This window comes from Geospiza fortis, unplaced genomic scaffold (genome assembly GCF_000277835.1).
Source record: "Geospiza fortis unplaced genomic scaffold, GeoFor_1.0 scaffold361, whole genome shotgun sequence".
Lineage (NCBI taxonomy): Eukaryota > Metazoa > Chordata > Aves > Passeriformes > Thraupidae > Geospiza > Geospiza fortis.
The window spans coordinates 1,058,428-1,073,525 of record NW_005054356.1 but is presented as its reverse complement, the minus strand read 5'-3'; the positions used below and the strand labels follow the sequence as shown (position 1 = coordinate 1,073,525).

Here is a 15,098-nt window from a genome sequence, read left to right as displayed (position 1 = left end):
TTCCTGCTGGAAGCAGGGAATGGGGATGGTGCTACACAATCCTAAAAGAAAAGCCACTGATTTATTTATTAGCTTCAAAATTAAATTGCTTTTAGAAGTGTCCATCAGAAACTCACATTTATGTTGTGAAAAATGATTTATTTTTTATTGGAAGTCATTAAGAAAATATTGAATCCCTGTTATATTTTTAAAATATGTATTGTAACTGATCTTGTTGGGATATAATTCTTTCACTGTACCCAGATGATGAACAATTATCTAATTTATCTCCAATATTTAAAAATTAACTATTAGCAGGTCCCAAAATCTGTGTTAAATACTGAGATGCATTTCCCTTAAACTTCAGCACGTGGAGAGGAGTTAACAGAGATGCCAAGCTGCAGCTCTCTTCTGGAGAGCAAGGAATGCACTAACTCACCTCTTTACTTTTAGTGAGAGGTTTGGTGGGATCCTGGAGTTTGCTTTTAGCACAAATGTCTGAAAAGCAAGACTGGGGACTTGAATCCTCACTGTTATTCCCTGTTTCCAGCACAGCTCCCTTTGCATGTTTTCCACTGTCAGCTTTATATGCTGTTGAACTGAGCTACACGTTGAGGGAAAAAAAATCATTATTGACAGGAGATGTCCCTTAAACATCTTTACTTGTAAGCTGATAAAGCAAAAAGCTGCAGGTATCTTCTGAAGAGCAAAGAATTCAGGAACATACCTCTTCCTTATTTTTGGGGATAGGTTTAGTGATATCCTGAAGCTTCCCTTTAACAGAAAATGTGTCTGAAATGCAACGCTGGAAACTTGAATCTTCATTATTATTACAGGTTTCTGCTACAGCTCCCTTGGAATTTTTGCCACTGACAGTTTTATATGTGGTTATTCTGAGCTGCACATGAACAAAAAAACCCCAAGCATTATTGAGAGAAGAAGCAAGAAACAGTTGCCAGCCAAATGGAACAATTTCAGTTAAAACAACTCTAGAGAAAGGTTAATGCTCTTACCAATGATGCTTCAGTTAAAACTGGTGAGAAGCTTTTCCTTCCAAATGCCAACTTTGCTGTCTCAGGGGATTCAGTTACACCCAGGCTTTGCATATTCTTGTTTTGTGGACAGAAATTACTGGGAGAGGATCCTTTCTCAGAATTCAGCATTTCCCTGTCTTCTGGTGATGACTCCTGCAGACCAAGTGACCTCTCACTGGAGCTGGGCTCTGGGCTGGCACCTCCTGACACCCTCTCAGCACCTGGGGAACAGTTCCTGCACTGTCAGCACCAGAGGGGGAGATACACAGGGGCAGCAAAGCCCCACACTGCTCCCTGCCCCAGCCCTGGCAATTTCCAAGTCTCAGATGTGTGGAATTTGGCACAGGCCTTGCCACCCTGTCCCTTTCTCCCTCTGCCACAGTTTCAGCAGTACCAGATTTGTTCTAACACTGATATAATGTGTCTCTGTATTACCTGATGTCAAAGAACTGTACCAACCTACAGAAGTGTTAGTGACATCTAATACAACTCCTTAAATTCTGTGAACAACTGGAATTATGGGATATCTCATTTTAAAAGCATGAAATAAATGTAAAATTGTACTGCTGTGATAACCCTCAATTAACCTCCACCCCTTGTTTCAGTACTGTTAGAAATTAGAAGTGAAAACACCTACATCTCATTGTCTCAAGGGAGGCAGGGCTCTCAGCTGAAGGCATTTCCAGTTCCCTCTGCTCTGCAGAATTCCTGCATTCAGCCAGTGCTTTCTGCACATAGCTATCCACTCTCTTTGGCTCCACAGGTACAGCCTGCAGTACCTTTGGCTGCTTGTAATCCTTGTTTGGCCCATTCATATGTTTCTATCAAAATACAAAATTATATAAACATCTTTGTAACCACAGTGTCCATAAAAGCTGATAAAGAGAGATAGAGATTTATTATCTATGTACCATTGATCAAGCAGAAGGGCCATCAACAGAAGTACTTAAATCCATAGGCAGATCAGGTTTTCCAACATTAATAAACACTGAATTTCTTTAACTCAACAAAAACTTCTATTCTTATGAACTACCTAACTACTGGAGGCAATCACTGATGTTTCAGGATTTAATGAATCAAGTTTATAAACCTTTTCATATATATTGACATGTTAGGGTAAAACATTGAAAATGTTTTAGCAACAAGTGTTCCTTTGCTAAAAATCCATTTGGATATTCAGCAAATGTATTGACACAGCATTACCAGCACCACATCAACTCAACAAGATTTGGCTCACTAAACCCTCCCAATTTAAGGACATTTTCAAAATATTGTCACATTTTCAGAATACAGCACACAGCAGAATAAATCTCATCAATAGAAACCAAAATCTATTATGACTAAGAAGATTACTTAGGACTGATTTTCTTAGCAGCTCAATACTCATCATTAAAAAAGGGGCAATATTAAAAGAAAATTAAATTAACTTCTATTTGCTTATGTTGGGCACTTAAAATTCAGGAGTACCAAGTACAAAGCAGAGCAGAGTTTACTTTGAAAAATGTGGCAGGAATGGATTTTTAATAATCAAGTGGAACTGCACACCTGTATTTTGGATTTCTCCTCCTTGGAGGTGCATGTTGGAATCCTTTCTTCACTCTCAGACTCAGAACTGGAAGGCTCTCTGTAATTTTTTGTTGCTGCTGCTCTTCGAGGGAGTTTTTCTCTGATGGATTTTACCATCATTTCATCCATTTTTGAATTCTGGGGTTTACATTTGTTTATCTTAGGAAGAATAAAATCATCTTCAGTAAACAAGAGTGATTAATACATACATAAGATAAAATGGCAGATACTTGGTTTGATTACTTGAAATTAAAAAGGTTTAAAAAGCTTTTTACCAAAGCTCAGAGAATCCAACCATCAGTGCACTAAAAACAGCACCCAATGTACAAAAGCATTGTAATTCACTCCTGACTGAAAAACCAGCTAAATATTATATGAAAAGAATACACTACTTGAAAGGAATAAACTGTATTTAACAAATGATCTGGGAGAAATGTCACATATTTATCAAAAATTATTTTAAAACAGTTTCTGGGGGGAACAAAGAGATGTTTAATCCATATTAAAATTCTACTTACAAATTTACATTTACCTTTTTCTCACTTGCATTTTTGCCTTTAGCTTTTTCCATGTGGAAAGCAGGTTCCAAGGATTTTTTTGCTGCTACAATACAAGAAGGTTGAAAAATCAGGAAAATACTCAAATGTTTGACATTAGTTTCAGCTGTAAAATAACAGAATCACTTTCATCTCCACAAATTGACTGATTCAGTAACTGCTTTGAGCCCATTATTTTGAAAAAGACATTTTTTTAATTGACAGCAACTTGTACCTGTCCCATCCTTCCACAGTTTTCCACATTAAAATGCAGAATTTATGTAAATTGATCTTTATAAATTATTAGAACTAACTTGAAAATTCTTTATGGTTGGAAACAAGACAACAAAAATATATGGCATTTGCAACACAGCACATGCCGTGCTGTGCACTTTGTATCTATGGACAAATTACTGCAGCATTCTTCAGAAATATGAAAAAAAATTCTTACTTTTGTATGTGGTCATTGGTTTCCCTGATTTTTTACTTCTACTGTAATCAATAATCTGGGCTTTAGGTTTCCTCTTGGATTCCTGAAGCCAGCTAATCTCTGTCTTGCTGTCATCCCCTCTGTTTTCTGTGTCTGAGTCACTAAAGAGATGCTTCTTGTCTCGATTGTTTCTGGTCTACAAAACCCAAAAAAAGTTCTTAAGTTATTAATTTTTATACACAGCCCGCTTACATAACTGGAATTTAGGGCAGGAGGACAAGCTGTGCTGATCCATAAAAATCTGAGCCTTACCTTTTTTCCTCCCTTCCCTTCTGTGCTGGATTTATTGATGGTTGTGTTCCTTAATCAGAGAAATAAGTCATCTTTAAACAATACATTTTAAAATAGTTGTTCTAAAGCTTTTTACTATTCCCATGATATCTGGATTAAGGATTCAAACAAAGGTACCTCCTTTTGTTTCCAATTATTTTGGGATTACCTGTTCACCTTAAACCCTAAAGGTTGTGTTTGTTTCCCAATTATCAGTAGGAATACACAGCAACAACAAAGCCCTTTCCAGGAGGATCATTAACCAAAAACCATCCCCCTCTATTCAGCACTTTCTCTCCCTGTAGTATTCCATGAGGAGAATGATTTCCTTCATGGAACTCATCCTTTCTTTTTTATCACCTTCCCAAAGGACCATCCAGGAACAGCCTAGGAGAACACAGCAATGTTTATTGTTTAAAAAACCAACACAGCCAAGATATTCTTGTCATGCAGCACTCCCTGGAATATTGTGACTGCCTGCTGGAGAGTGCAGGCTGTTCCAGGATAATCAGCAACCAAAACAGAACATCCTACCCTTTTTTGTTTGCCTCTGTATGAACACTCAGTTCAGTCACACGCAATTCTTGGATCTAAAAATGCAAATAGAGAAGAAACAAAGGAAGATTTTCAATGGTTACAAAATCTGTACAAAATTAAACAGGCCACCAAGCCAGTAACTGCTAAGGAGGTTTTTTTCCTTAGTTATTACACTCAGTAATTAAGGGTCATTAATTTCTATCTTAGAATTTATTTAATAGAGCTGACAGTTAAAACCAACAGCAACTGACTGAAGCTTTCAGGATGTCAAAGCAATACAAGAGTTCCCACCCACCTTCTTCACAACCTTCCCCAATTCACTCCTCTGAGCCACAAGAAGCAAAACCATCTTTTATCATCATTAGATTTTCTTTTTGCTCAAACATCTGCACAAAGATGTCTTTAAAACGGGGCTTAGAAAGATGCCAATTACATTTTCAGGATAATTTAAAATAATGAGACTCCTAACACACTGTTTAATTCTTAATTCAGGAAAAACATCATCATAGCCTGAAGTGGCCAGAATCTTAAGATAGAGTCTATTGTTCAATATTTTAGAATACTGGAGGTATTTACAAGGTGAAATTTCTCCCCCACTTAGTTCACTGATATAATTTGAATTTTCAGATCTTAATTATATTTTCAGTACAACATTTGACTGGTTTCCTTTCTATTCTATTCACAACATATAAATTTCAGTTATTTCTTACTCCAAGCTTGATTGTAGGCTCATCAAACCCGCTGATGTTAAAGTTGTAGACATCATCCCTGTCAAACAGGCAGAGATCAATTTTGTGACTGAATTACTGAAAATTTCACAGAATCAGGTGTGGGGAATCAGAAACTGTGTTTGAAAATGTTGTAACTACTTACAGAACATGACCAGCAGTTATATTAAAAAAAGAAGCAGTTTTCACAGTCCTGTCCTGAACTTCTTCCTATCCATAAATGAAAAGTTAGCTCCTCTGTCAAATTTGGACTGTGCATTCATTCATAGACACTGTCATCTCAAAAAGCAACTTCTTCATCATGAAGATAATCAGGTTGATTAGTAACAGTTCAATGTGGCAAACCATATCTGCAGTCAATGCATAATTAACATTAGCATCTACAGATACTTAATATTCAATGGTATTTATGAACTTTCCCTTTACAGCTATTGACTTCCACCATCTATGTACATATTAAAAACAATTCCAACAAAAGCACTAATGTGTTACCTTGGAGATCCAGGATTTATTTAAATGTGTCCTAAAAATAAAGACACATTTTGTTAAATGCTAATTAGAATATATGCATTAGAACACTGCCTATATAAAAAAAACTCATCAAACCCAGTAAATTTATTCATGCATTTAAATACAACATCAAGTGACAGATGGATTAAAAGAGCCCAGCCCCTTTCATTTGTCAGCATTCAGGGGTACATCACAGAGACAGCCAGAGGCACACATAACCAGCACAAAAGGTTCACACTGTACCTGTTAAAGCCCAGGGAATCTCTTGCTTTGCTCTTCTCATCACTCTTGTCTCTGTATCTGTCACTGATTTTACTGATCAGTGTTTTGGCTGCATCTGCCATTTCTTTAGACTTTGGTTTCTATAAAAACAGTTTAACACTCAACATTCAACAGAAGAACAAAGCTGCAAACAGAACTTCAGGTTCCTAAGAACCCCCTAAACTTCATTAAGTGTCTCTTAATGGATTAAATTGCATTCATTTGAAAACCATTTTCCCTTGCATGACAGTAAACCCAGCAGTTTTGAAACACTGAAAATTGGACAATTCTCTTAAATGCAAGTGAAAGAAACAAATGTAAGATACTCTCACTGTCTTTGACTGTTTTGGATTTGCAGTCTCTTTTCTGAGGAGAACATCAAGGTCCTCTTGTGCAAGATCAGAATGCAAAGATGCGTCAGACACTCTGGCTGAAAGAAATGTTTTAAACCATGGTTCAGTGGTAGTTTCAGTATTTTTCCCTTCTGTATTTAACAGTTTGTGTTCCAAATGGCCAACACTCTGACTCCTCCACTGAGGATGGTATCAATTTAATTTTTAATATTTGTTTATCTGGAGAGGTACTTCAAAAAGCTGAATAAATGCTTTTTGTGTCACAGCCCTTTCACTACCAATAGTAATAAAGGGAAAATCAATCATCACTGCAAGTTAATTTCTCTGAATCTATTTTTGAGAGTAACAGTTGACCAAGTGTGACCATCACCTGGATGGGATGCACGTGCCAGTGACAGATTTGCCTTTTGCTTGTCCCCAGTTGTTACATTCTTCTCAGAAAGAGGCAATGTTCTTTTTTTCCATGTTTCAGTTTTATCAAAAGAAGTCTCCAAAAGACCAGGCAGCCTAACAAAGACAACACCATCCTACTGTTAGAACTTGAGTCTTAATTATAATAAAAATGTATCATAAAATAGGAAAATTATTATAACTTAGAGATATCAAAGCATTTTACATTGCAACAAAATATCAATTCTGGTAATGCTTGAAAATTTTCCCTTCAAAGTGAGTGACAACAATGACTTGGAATTCTTTTCCAGTACTTACAAAGGTTTGTTGCTTCTCCCAACTGGCTGAGAATCAGGAACAATATCTAACACTTCATCTAAATGAGAAATTAATTTGGTGTCAATTATTATGGCAAAAGAAAAAATTAATTTTAAAAGTAAGGACTACCAATGCTTGTAAAATTACTTGCCTAAAGTTTGCTTTTCTGTGGGCTCTTGTACCATTTTTATGACTTCTTCAGAACGCATTTGCTACAGTGGAATGACACCCAAAAGGAAATATTAGTGCAGGACCATAAGCACTACAACCTCATAAACTTGTGCTTTCTCTAATAAAACATGACTTCCTTGTTCTCATTTCATGGAAGTGCTGTTCCAGTACTTTCCCATGTATTTTTGCCTCATTCCTGGTATCTGACTTCCTAATCTGGTCTGTTTCACAAAATTCATTGTCTGCAGTGCATCTCTGCCCACTCTAAAAAGCACAGTAAGTAACACTGCCACTTACAGCCCATAAAAGCTGAAGAAATGCTCTAAACAAAACATTCTGTACATGAAAGACTTTTCCAAAGCATGGCTGTATCAAAAAATGCTTCCGAGTCCCATAGTCTGGGGTTTGACCTGAATCTGAACAAGGCAGACATTTACAATATTTATCTATTTTTGCTTTATAGTAGTGAAAACCTGACCAAAAATGTACTAAAAAAATCAATGCTTTAAATGCTGCAAGCTGAAGACATGAACATTTCACAAGCACAGCTGAGTGTATTCTGTGTTTTATGACTATTTCACTACTGCACAATCAATTAGAAATTATTGTCTGCACCTTTCTCCTATTATACACAAAGGAAGAACTGAGGTTCCAGAAATAGGAAGTTAATTCTGGAGTCAGGACTGATGAGTGAATGCAAATTGGGCCTAATTTTGTTAGAGTTCAGTCTGACTTTAAACATGTTAAACCTGAATTTCAGAGGGCAAGAAAATATAATGCAATAAAGTAAAACATACTATTTTCTAAAAGTTACTTGCTTCCTGTAAAACTCTAGCTCTTTAAAATATGAATTAGGAACAAATTAGAATAGAAATGAATGTTATTCTAAGAAAAGGACTTAGCTACAGAAGACATGCATACTCCAGGAGGTTCCTGATAGAAATTCTTTGTTCTGCTCTCATTTATTGTATCACTCTCAGACCTGTTAGTAGAGCTTGTCATTTCCAAAGGCAATTTACATCTCCCTTTAAAAGGAGTGGCTGAAACAAAACAGAGATGTGTTAGAACTCCATCAGCTCTCCCATTACAACAGGACAGTTTTGCCCACTATCACAGCTATTCCACAAACTCCAACAAAAGCTGGTTAGTTTTGATACCAGCCCCTTCTGGACCTTTAATAATTCCATTTATTCCAACTCTGCTATGTGGAGATTAAGAGCTCAATGATTATGGATGTCTGGAGGCAGAAGCAAAGCTTGTTACAGGCTGGCTCTGGTATAAAATAGTTGGTTTCTATTTAAAGACTTCAGTGTAATATATTTTGACTGAGTTTTCAGCAGGCTCCAGCACCAGCAGCTGCCTGACAGCAGCAGGAGAAGTGCCAGGTGACCCTGAGCTGTTGGGAAGGCAGTGCACCACTGTCCCACACCCTGTCTATGGACCAGGAGCAAGTGCCCCTTAAACATTTCAAGTTTGAAGTGTCTGCCCAGGAGATTTTATCTTTCTCCTTTTCATTCCAGCTGTGCCAAGGATCACAGTTCATGTCTGAGTTTCAAAGACCATTCACAGTGTATTTTTACCCTGAAAGCACTTGCAAACTTACACGTGCTGACAAAAAAGAGTGAAGTCCTTGTGGACACACTTGTAGCTCCAGGAACACGCACAGATGCTTCAGACACTTTCCTTTTACGGGACGGAGTTACCTTGAGGAACAGAAAGAACTTGACCATAATACACTGATTTAAGGATGACAGCACAAGAATTCAGAACATTTATTGCCAAGAGTCTCTTGTCCATTTTTGGAGCGTCAGTTGCTACTGCTGCAGGCATCAAGGCAATGTGATTTTTATGCAGTTATATTTCTACAAAATATTTTTAAACTGAGATTCATGGGTTTTGTTTTCTAAATTCAATGAAGTATGGGCAAATCCTGTTCCTTGTTCACCAAGGGATCCCCTGGAGATTCTGCAAAGCTACAAACTAAGCAAAACCAGGTTTATGAACACCCACTACAGCACCAGGAAGACACAGTAACTGTTTCAGTTTGTAGCCCCTCCCCAGCAGTCCCTGAGGCCATACTTGACTTTTCCATACTGGGCCATCTGAGCATATCCTCAAAAACTTCTCTTTAAAGAGAACTCTCAGAGCATCGTGATCTAAAGATCAGTAACAATTCCTTTTGATTTCTGTCACATTATTGTAGTTTCAAAATACTAACAAATTTTTTAGCAAAAGGATTTTTCTAGCTTAGTGTCCAGTCATAAGAAAAACAATCAAACTTTTATTACAGTACTAACTATATTCCAACTGTCAAATAAGAAGTGGTTTAAACTATTAAATACTACAAATATTTAAACTGACATGCATTTTCTCCCTACTCCTCTTTTTTTTGACAACCCTACTTACCTTGGAGGAATCACCTTGGAGTTTTTCTTGACTGTTACTTTTACTCTGAGTCCTCAAACTTCCAGGAGATTGCTGAGCTTTGTATTTACTGAGTTTCTCCTTCTCCTCTCCAAATTTTTCTTTGAATCCTGGTGACAACTGACTTTCTGGTACCATTACCTATAGAATATTTTAATTTCTTTTAATTTGTATATAATATTTGGATTTTATAATGTTTTATTTTTATACAAACACACACAGCATCTTCTTTACCCCAAGTAACACATCCCCCACTGGAGATTCTGTGGAACTTCAGAGGTTACAGACTTTTAGCTTGAAAAACTGGCACCTTAATTCCTATTTTTCTGACAAGGATGGGTTTTCAAGTAACAATGCACATAAAAGAACTTGCCCTGTGCATATTTGTCTGTTTTATTCTATGATTTGGATATTATTATCTCCCAAAAAAAACAATACATACATACTAGACACCAGTTGCCTGGCTTTAGAGTTATCCATACTTATTAATATTTTAAAGTCCTTGTTTTTACTGTTTATAAATTATGAATAATCAGACTAATTAAACGACCCCAAGAAACCATCTCAGCACACTGAGGCAGAATACCTGTGATCCACTTTCATCAAACACAATGTGGACAGTTGTTTTGGCTACTGATGCAGACTGCTTCTTGCTGAAATCCTGCAAAGGGATTTGTCAAAACAGACACTTTGCTCTTTTTTTAAACAAGAAACAAAATATTTAAGTGAGAGATCATAAGTGTCTGAAATCAGACTGCAGAAGAAAAATAGACTGTACAAATTCACAGCAGCTTCATCCCTCAGGAGTTCCTCAGTCAGACTTCAGGACAGAGCAGTTTGTTGGAAGCAGAAAGGAGTAAGGTGTGGCTTGCTAGAAATGTTTTACAAAATGAGTAAATTAATGAGTGTTAATTGCACTGCAAAACAAGACAGCCCATGCATCATTTCTGGAAGTATTTGTAAGCAACCAGGCTGCATTTCTGGAAAATTAAATATGCACAATTTGACATTAAGGTAGGTGTTCTCTTCCAGCCTGGAAATTTTTGTTGCAATTCATTTTCAATGTTGGAATGAAAGAACCATTTCAGGTGATTGAGTCCAGCACAGCTGAGCCCAGCACTACCCCATGTCCCCAAGTGCCACATCCTTGTGTGTCTTAAATAACCCCAGTGATGGGGACTCCACCACGGCTCTGGCAGCCTGGGCCAGGGCTTGACAACCCTTCCAGCGGAAAGATTTTCCTAAAATCCAACCAAAGCCTCCCCTGGTGCAACTTGAGGGCATTTCCTCCTCTCCTTATCAAGCATCTTTCTCAAAGCTCAGCATATGATGAGTTCTGTAGCAGTGATGTTAATGAGAAACTCTTGCTAGGGAGAGATTCCAATAATCACAGCTGGAACTTTTAAATGGCAATGAGACATTGAGTTTGAATAAATTTAAAATTATTCAAAAAGGTGTTTAAATCTTACCTTACATTTATGAAATCCATAAATCTTTATGATCACATCTTTGATTTCCAAGATAGAATCAAAACAGAAAAGAAATTTCTCTCCTTCAAGAGCGCCCACACTCATTGGGCTTTTTAGATCTATTGTTAATAATTTCTTTGAATCTTTTTCTGGACAAAAACAAAATTTGAAAAGCAGCTTCATTTCAATTAAACAGCATCTCATATAATCTTTGTCAACACATAACACATTCTTCAGTTCAGGTACTAAGATTAATATTTTATTTGATTCCCTCTAATCTACAATAATTTTATTAGCAAAAAATTCTAATGCTTGTATTTTATAAATACTTATTCTGTATATTATTAAACAGAATTTTCTTTGAAGGTTACTTACTATAGCTGCAGACAAATTACAGGTATTTACTGTTCTAACAAGTTCAAAAGGAATATTGTTACCTGCCATTGTTTTATGCCTTATTTTGTATTGAAATAACTCTAAGACATAATTATTAAATTATTTTCCTAAAATCACACCAGCATACCCAAAGTGCAGATGTGACTGCAGTGCAGTTTTGTCCCTGATAAAAACAGTTCCTACAGTATTTTAAGTGAGAATTCTGCTTTGCTAGAATTAAGTCAGTACTTTAAGGTTAATGAGATTGAAATTAGATTGAAAATCCAAGTTAGAATACAGTGAAAGGTCCCATTTTTGAGTTCAAATACCTTCCAGGCTGTACATGTTGACATCTTCTTCTTGTATAATGACTGTTTCCCACTGCTGGTCCTTATATGAAAAACACATTTTGAAAGATAGAGAAGTATTATATCACAATTAAAAGAAATCCAGTGATCAAAGTCATTCAGAGACAAATTTCCAACTTTTTAAACCTCTGTTACACAGAGTAACAGGAACTTGTGCTTCACTATTGCTCACTATGCATGTGTTAAACTCTTCCCAAACAGCATTAGAAGTCATTACTGTGAAATTATTTGATCTAAATATCAACAAATCTGGATTTTTTTTAGCCCCATCAACACTGGAATGCACATGTAAGTTCAACACATTGAACACAGGGAAATAAAATCTGACACACTCCAAGGAATGTGGATTTGCTGCCTCAGGAGCACTTAGTGGGAGACAAAACTCAGCTTACTTCATCCTCTGCTGCCACATAGAAGGAAATACTTCTGCTGCCCATGTTAAAATCAATCCAAAACTCTTCCAGGTTTTCATCCAATGGTATCTGGAGCTAAAACAAAAAGAATAAGATAAAACAGTAAGAGCAGAGAGCACTGATTACTACCAGCTAAGAAGCCTCATGTTGGTCTGAACCCCTGACAAACTTTCAGTCCGTGCCTATTTTATATTTCTGAAAAAAGGTAATTTTCTTATTTTTATCTCTATTTTTTCTTAACTAGAAGGCAGAAAACCTTACCTCATACTCATCAAGAGCTGCTGATAAACATGGGAATGTAAAAACCCTGTAAGAAAAGGATATTTTTTCAAGTGTTCTGTAATGCTGTCAATAAATTCTGCAGATCTGAACACAGCAAATGGATTCTGTTTGCACAAACTTTAGAGACTTAGAGATCCCAGCAAAGTGATTTTTACCCCAAGGACGTAACGTGAAATTTAATCACAACATAAAATCCTAAAAAAGAAAATATATTAGCATAAAAAAAAAATCAGTTTTACCTTCTTTTGTCTCCAAGCATGCCATTCACCTGGTTGAGAAATTTTCTGCAATCCTATTAAAACATAGAAATTTCTTAAAGAACTGTAACATGGAAGTTTCCCTCCCTGGAAATATTCCTCATGTGACTTACTGTCTCAAACTCTGAATCTTTAATTCCTTTAAATGCAGTAGAAACAAACTCCATGGGAAACCACTGGGAGGCCAGAACTCTCCTTTGCTTCTCTGACACCATTCTGCACAGAGCCTCTGTGATGGCCACTTGTGTGTCATAGTCTGCAGCACAAGGTAATTCACACAGGAGCAGATTGAAATAACTACTGAGGTGGAAAATGTTATCAGAAAACTGGGGTAAGCAGTGCTGAACATAACCTAGATCCCACTAGATCCAAACATGCAACCCATAAAGGATAATTAGAAAAAGAACTATGGGAATAACAATGGTTAAACTAGTTAGTTTTCAAAATGAAACCAACCAAACTTTCCAGGACTTTGTCAGAGCCACACCAGGTGTTTAAACAAGAGAGAAATTTTCAAGTTTCATCTCTCTCAGCTGGGAAATTGCTGGATACCAAAGTGATCCCTGAGGGAAGTTCCAGTACTACTACCCATGGCCACAGCTCCCAGCCTCAAGGATTGACTTGTTTTTCATTTTGCCTGTTTGAAAACTTTTATTCTAGAAAACCAAAAACTTCCATGAGTTTTCCATACACTGGACAAACAAACATTCCAGGTTGCAGACTGATTTCATGCAGTACTTATATTTTTCAGATACCCTTAACAAAACATTCTGTAGCTTCCAAATGCCTTCTCTGGTTTCTTAATGGGTCTGCAGCTAATTTTTAAGAAGCTCAGTACTAAATTAAGTCCCATGCTCACCTCCAGCATCCAAAATTGTCCTCCCCATTTCACTCCTGCCAAACAAAGGAGCATTTCATCAAAATGTGACAGCAACACAAGGCCAAATAATAAGTTTATTATAAAATCTCAGAGTATAAGAAAAACTGCTGATTCCATGGAACTGTTAAGACTTCCAAGGGGTAAATAGCTCTGGGAGCACTGCTTGGGGACCTGAATCACCTGACAGATACAATTTTGACTCTATTTGCTTTTCTGAAGTGCTGTAAAATGATTTCCAGTGCAAACAGCCCAACCTTCCAGTGACTGATTCACTGTGCTGAAAGCACATCCTTACAAACAGGAGTTTAATTATTGTATGACAACTGAGATAGGGAGAAGCCTGATTTAGACTGGGAAAGAGGAAAATTCAGGCTTCTGATGGAGAATAACCCATGAGAATACCTGTCCACAGCCACTACCACTGAGAATTCACAGCAAGTGCAGAAGTTGAGTTAAACAGGGACCAATCTGCACAACAGCTTATTAAAAACCACCTCCCAACTCTGCAAATGATGGAATGCTATAAAAATTATACTGAAGATCATTTACATGACAAGTAACATCTCCTTTGTAGAAAGTATCTTTTTCTTGGAATCTCGAGGGATCTTGTCAAGCAATAAATTCAGTTTTTTTATTACCTAAGAAGAGTGGAAAAAAGGGAATATAAAGTAAGTTTGTTAAACTTTGAGTTATTCTTATTTTGAGCCCTTGTAATGTATTTCATACCACTGAAGAAAGCAATAGGGTTAAGAAACTGCAAAACAAGAAAAGACAACAAATTTTACATGACTTTAAATGGTATTTATCATGCTAAAACACCCTCAATTTCAATAAATTACTTTAAGTTCAATGGGAACAGTAGTTGTTCAACAGTTGTTTCTTATTTGTAGGTTTAAATACAGAAAATCTTCCAAAGCCAGAATTCTGTCTAAAGTAGACTGCTGAGCTGAAGTGTACCTTAAATTAGCATAAAAAGCCTTTCCTTTGGGGATGTAGCCTTTACAAAAGACTTTTTTGTAACTTTCCCTTTCTTTAGAGGGAAAATCCCCTGACAACCTGAGGTTACTGAAACAAACAGGAGAAATTTGGAGATACTGGAAGGAATGCAAATTTCCTGCAAGTGACTAAAGAATTTACAACCAACAACCTTAATCCTATTTCTAGCACTTGTAGAGCTCATTTTTTCCTCTGCTTTTATACAGCTTCCTCACCAGAACTTTAATATCACTGTTTTGGAATTTACTCTTAAAAAAAACCCAACAAACTCACAAAAAGCCCCACAACCACAAGTCAGTAATCTGAAACACCCCAACATATAAACAACAACAAACATTCCCAGAGAAACATTATACAATCCTTCTGATCCTAGAGCACTACAATATTCTCTTTTTTGTAGCATCTGCACAGTTAAAGAACTGTCTCCACAAAGTCTAACACACTAACCAGGAAACTGCTGCTTAGAAAGAAGGATGTTTACCTCCTGCTGA

At 36.7% G+C, this 15,098-nt stretch overlaps 1 protein-coding gene across 1 annotated transcript in view; it reads right to left on the bottom strand.

Annotated features, from left to right (window-relative positions):
* SYCP2 (synaptonemal complex protein 2) overlaps positions 1–15,098 on the bottom strand; it is a 23,417-nt gene that overhangs the window by 4,528 nt on the left and 3,791 nt on the right. The window contains exons 7-36 of the mRNA XM_031059081.1: positions 14,161–14,249; positions 13,591–13,625; positions 12,845–12,987; positions 12,714–12,766; positions 12,454–12,499; positions 12,172–12,267; positions 11,741–11,801; positions 11,037–11,185; positions 10,154–10,228; positions 9,550–9,708; positions 8,747–8,846; positions 8,065–8,183; positions 7,315–7,407; positions 7,124–7,184; positions 6,973–7,030; positions 6,635–6,771; positions 6,244–6,341; positions 5,894–6,012; positions 5,633–5,663; positions 5,286–5,350; positions 5,123–5,180; positions 4,410–4,465; positions 3,858–3,906; positions 3,567–3,741; positions 3,112–3,179; positions 2,559–2,738; positions 1,651–1,834; positions 993–1,234; positions 707–877; positions 415–583 (exon numbers count right to left, since the gene is read on the bottom strand). Coding sequence (XP_030914941.1) covers positions 415–583; positions 707–877; positions 993–1,234; positions 1,651–1,834; positions 2,559–2,738; positions 3,112–3,179; positions 3,567–3,741; positions 3,858–3,906; positions 4,410–4,465; positions 5,123–5,180; positions 5,286–5,350; positions 5,633–5,663; positions 5,894–6,012; positions 6,244–6,341; positions 6,635–6,771; positions 6,973–7,030; positions 7,124–7,184; positions 7,315–7,407; positions 8,065–8,183; positions 8,747–8,846; positions 9,550–9,708; positions 10,154–10,228; positions 11,037–11,185; positions 11,741–11,801; positions 12,172–12,267; positions 12,454–12,499; positions 12,714–12,766; positions 12,845–12,987; positions 13,591–13,625; positions 14,161–14,249 — 3,139 coding nt within the window. The remainder of the gene's footprint in view (positions 1–414; positions 584–706; positions 878–992; positions 1,235–1,650; positions 1,835–2,558; positions 2,739–3,111; positions 3,180–3,566; positions 3,742–3,857; positions 3,907–4,409; positions 4,466–5,122; positions 5,181–5,285; positions 5,351–5,632; positions 5,664–5,893; positions 6,013–6,243; positions 6,342–6,634; positions 6,772–6,972; positions 7,031–7,123; positions 7,185–7,314; positions 7,408–8,064; positions 8,184–8,746; positions 8,847–9,549; positions 9,709–10,153; positions 10,229–11,036; positions 11,186–11,740; positions 11,802–12,171; positions 12,268–12,453; positions 12,500–12,713; positions 12,767–12,844; positions 12,988–13,590; positions 13,626–14,160; positions 14,250–15,098) is intronic.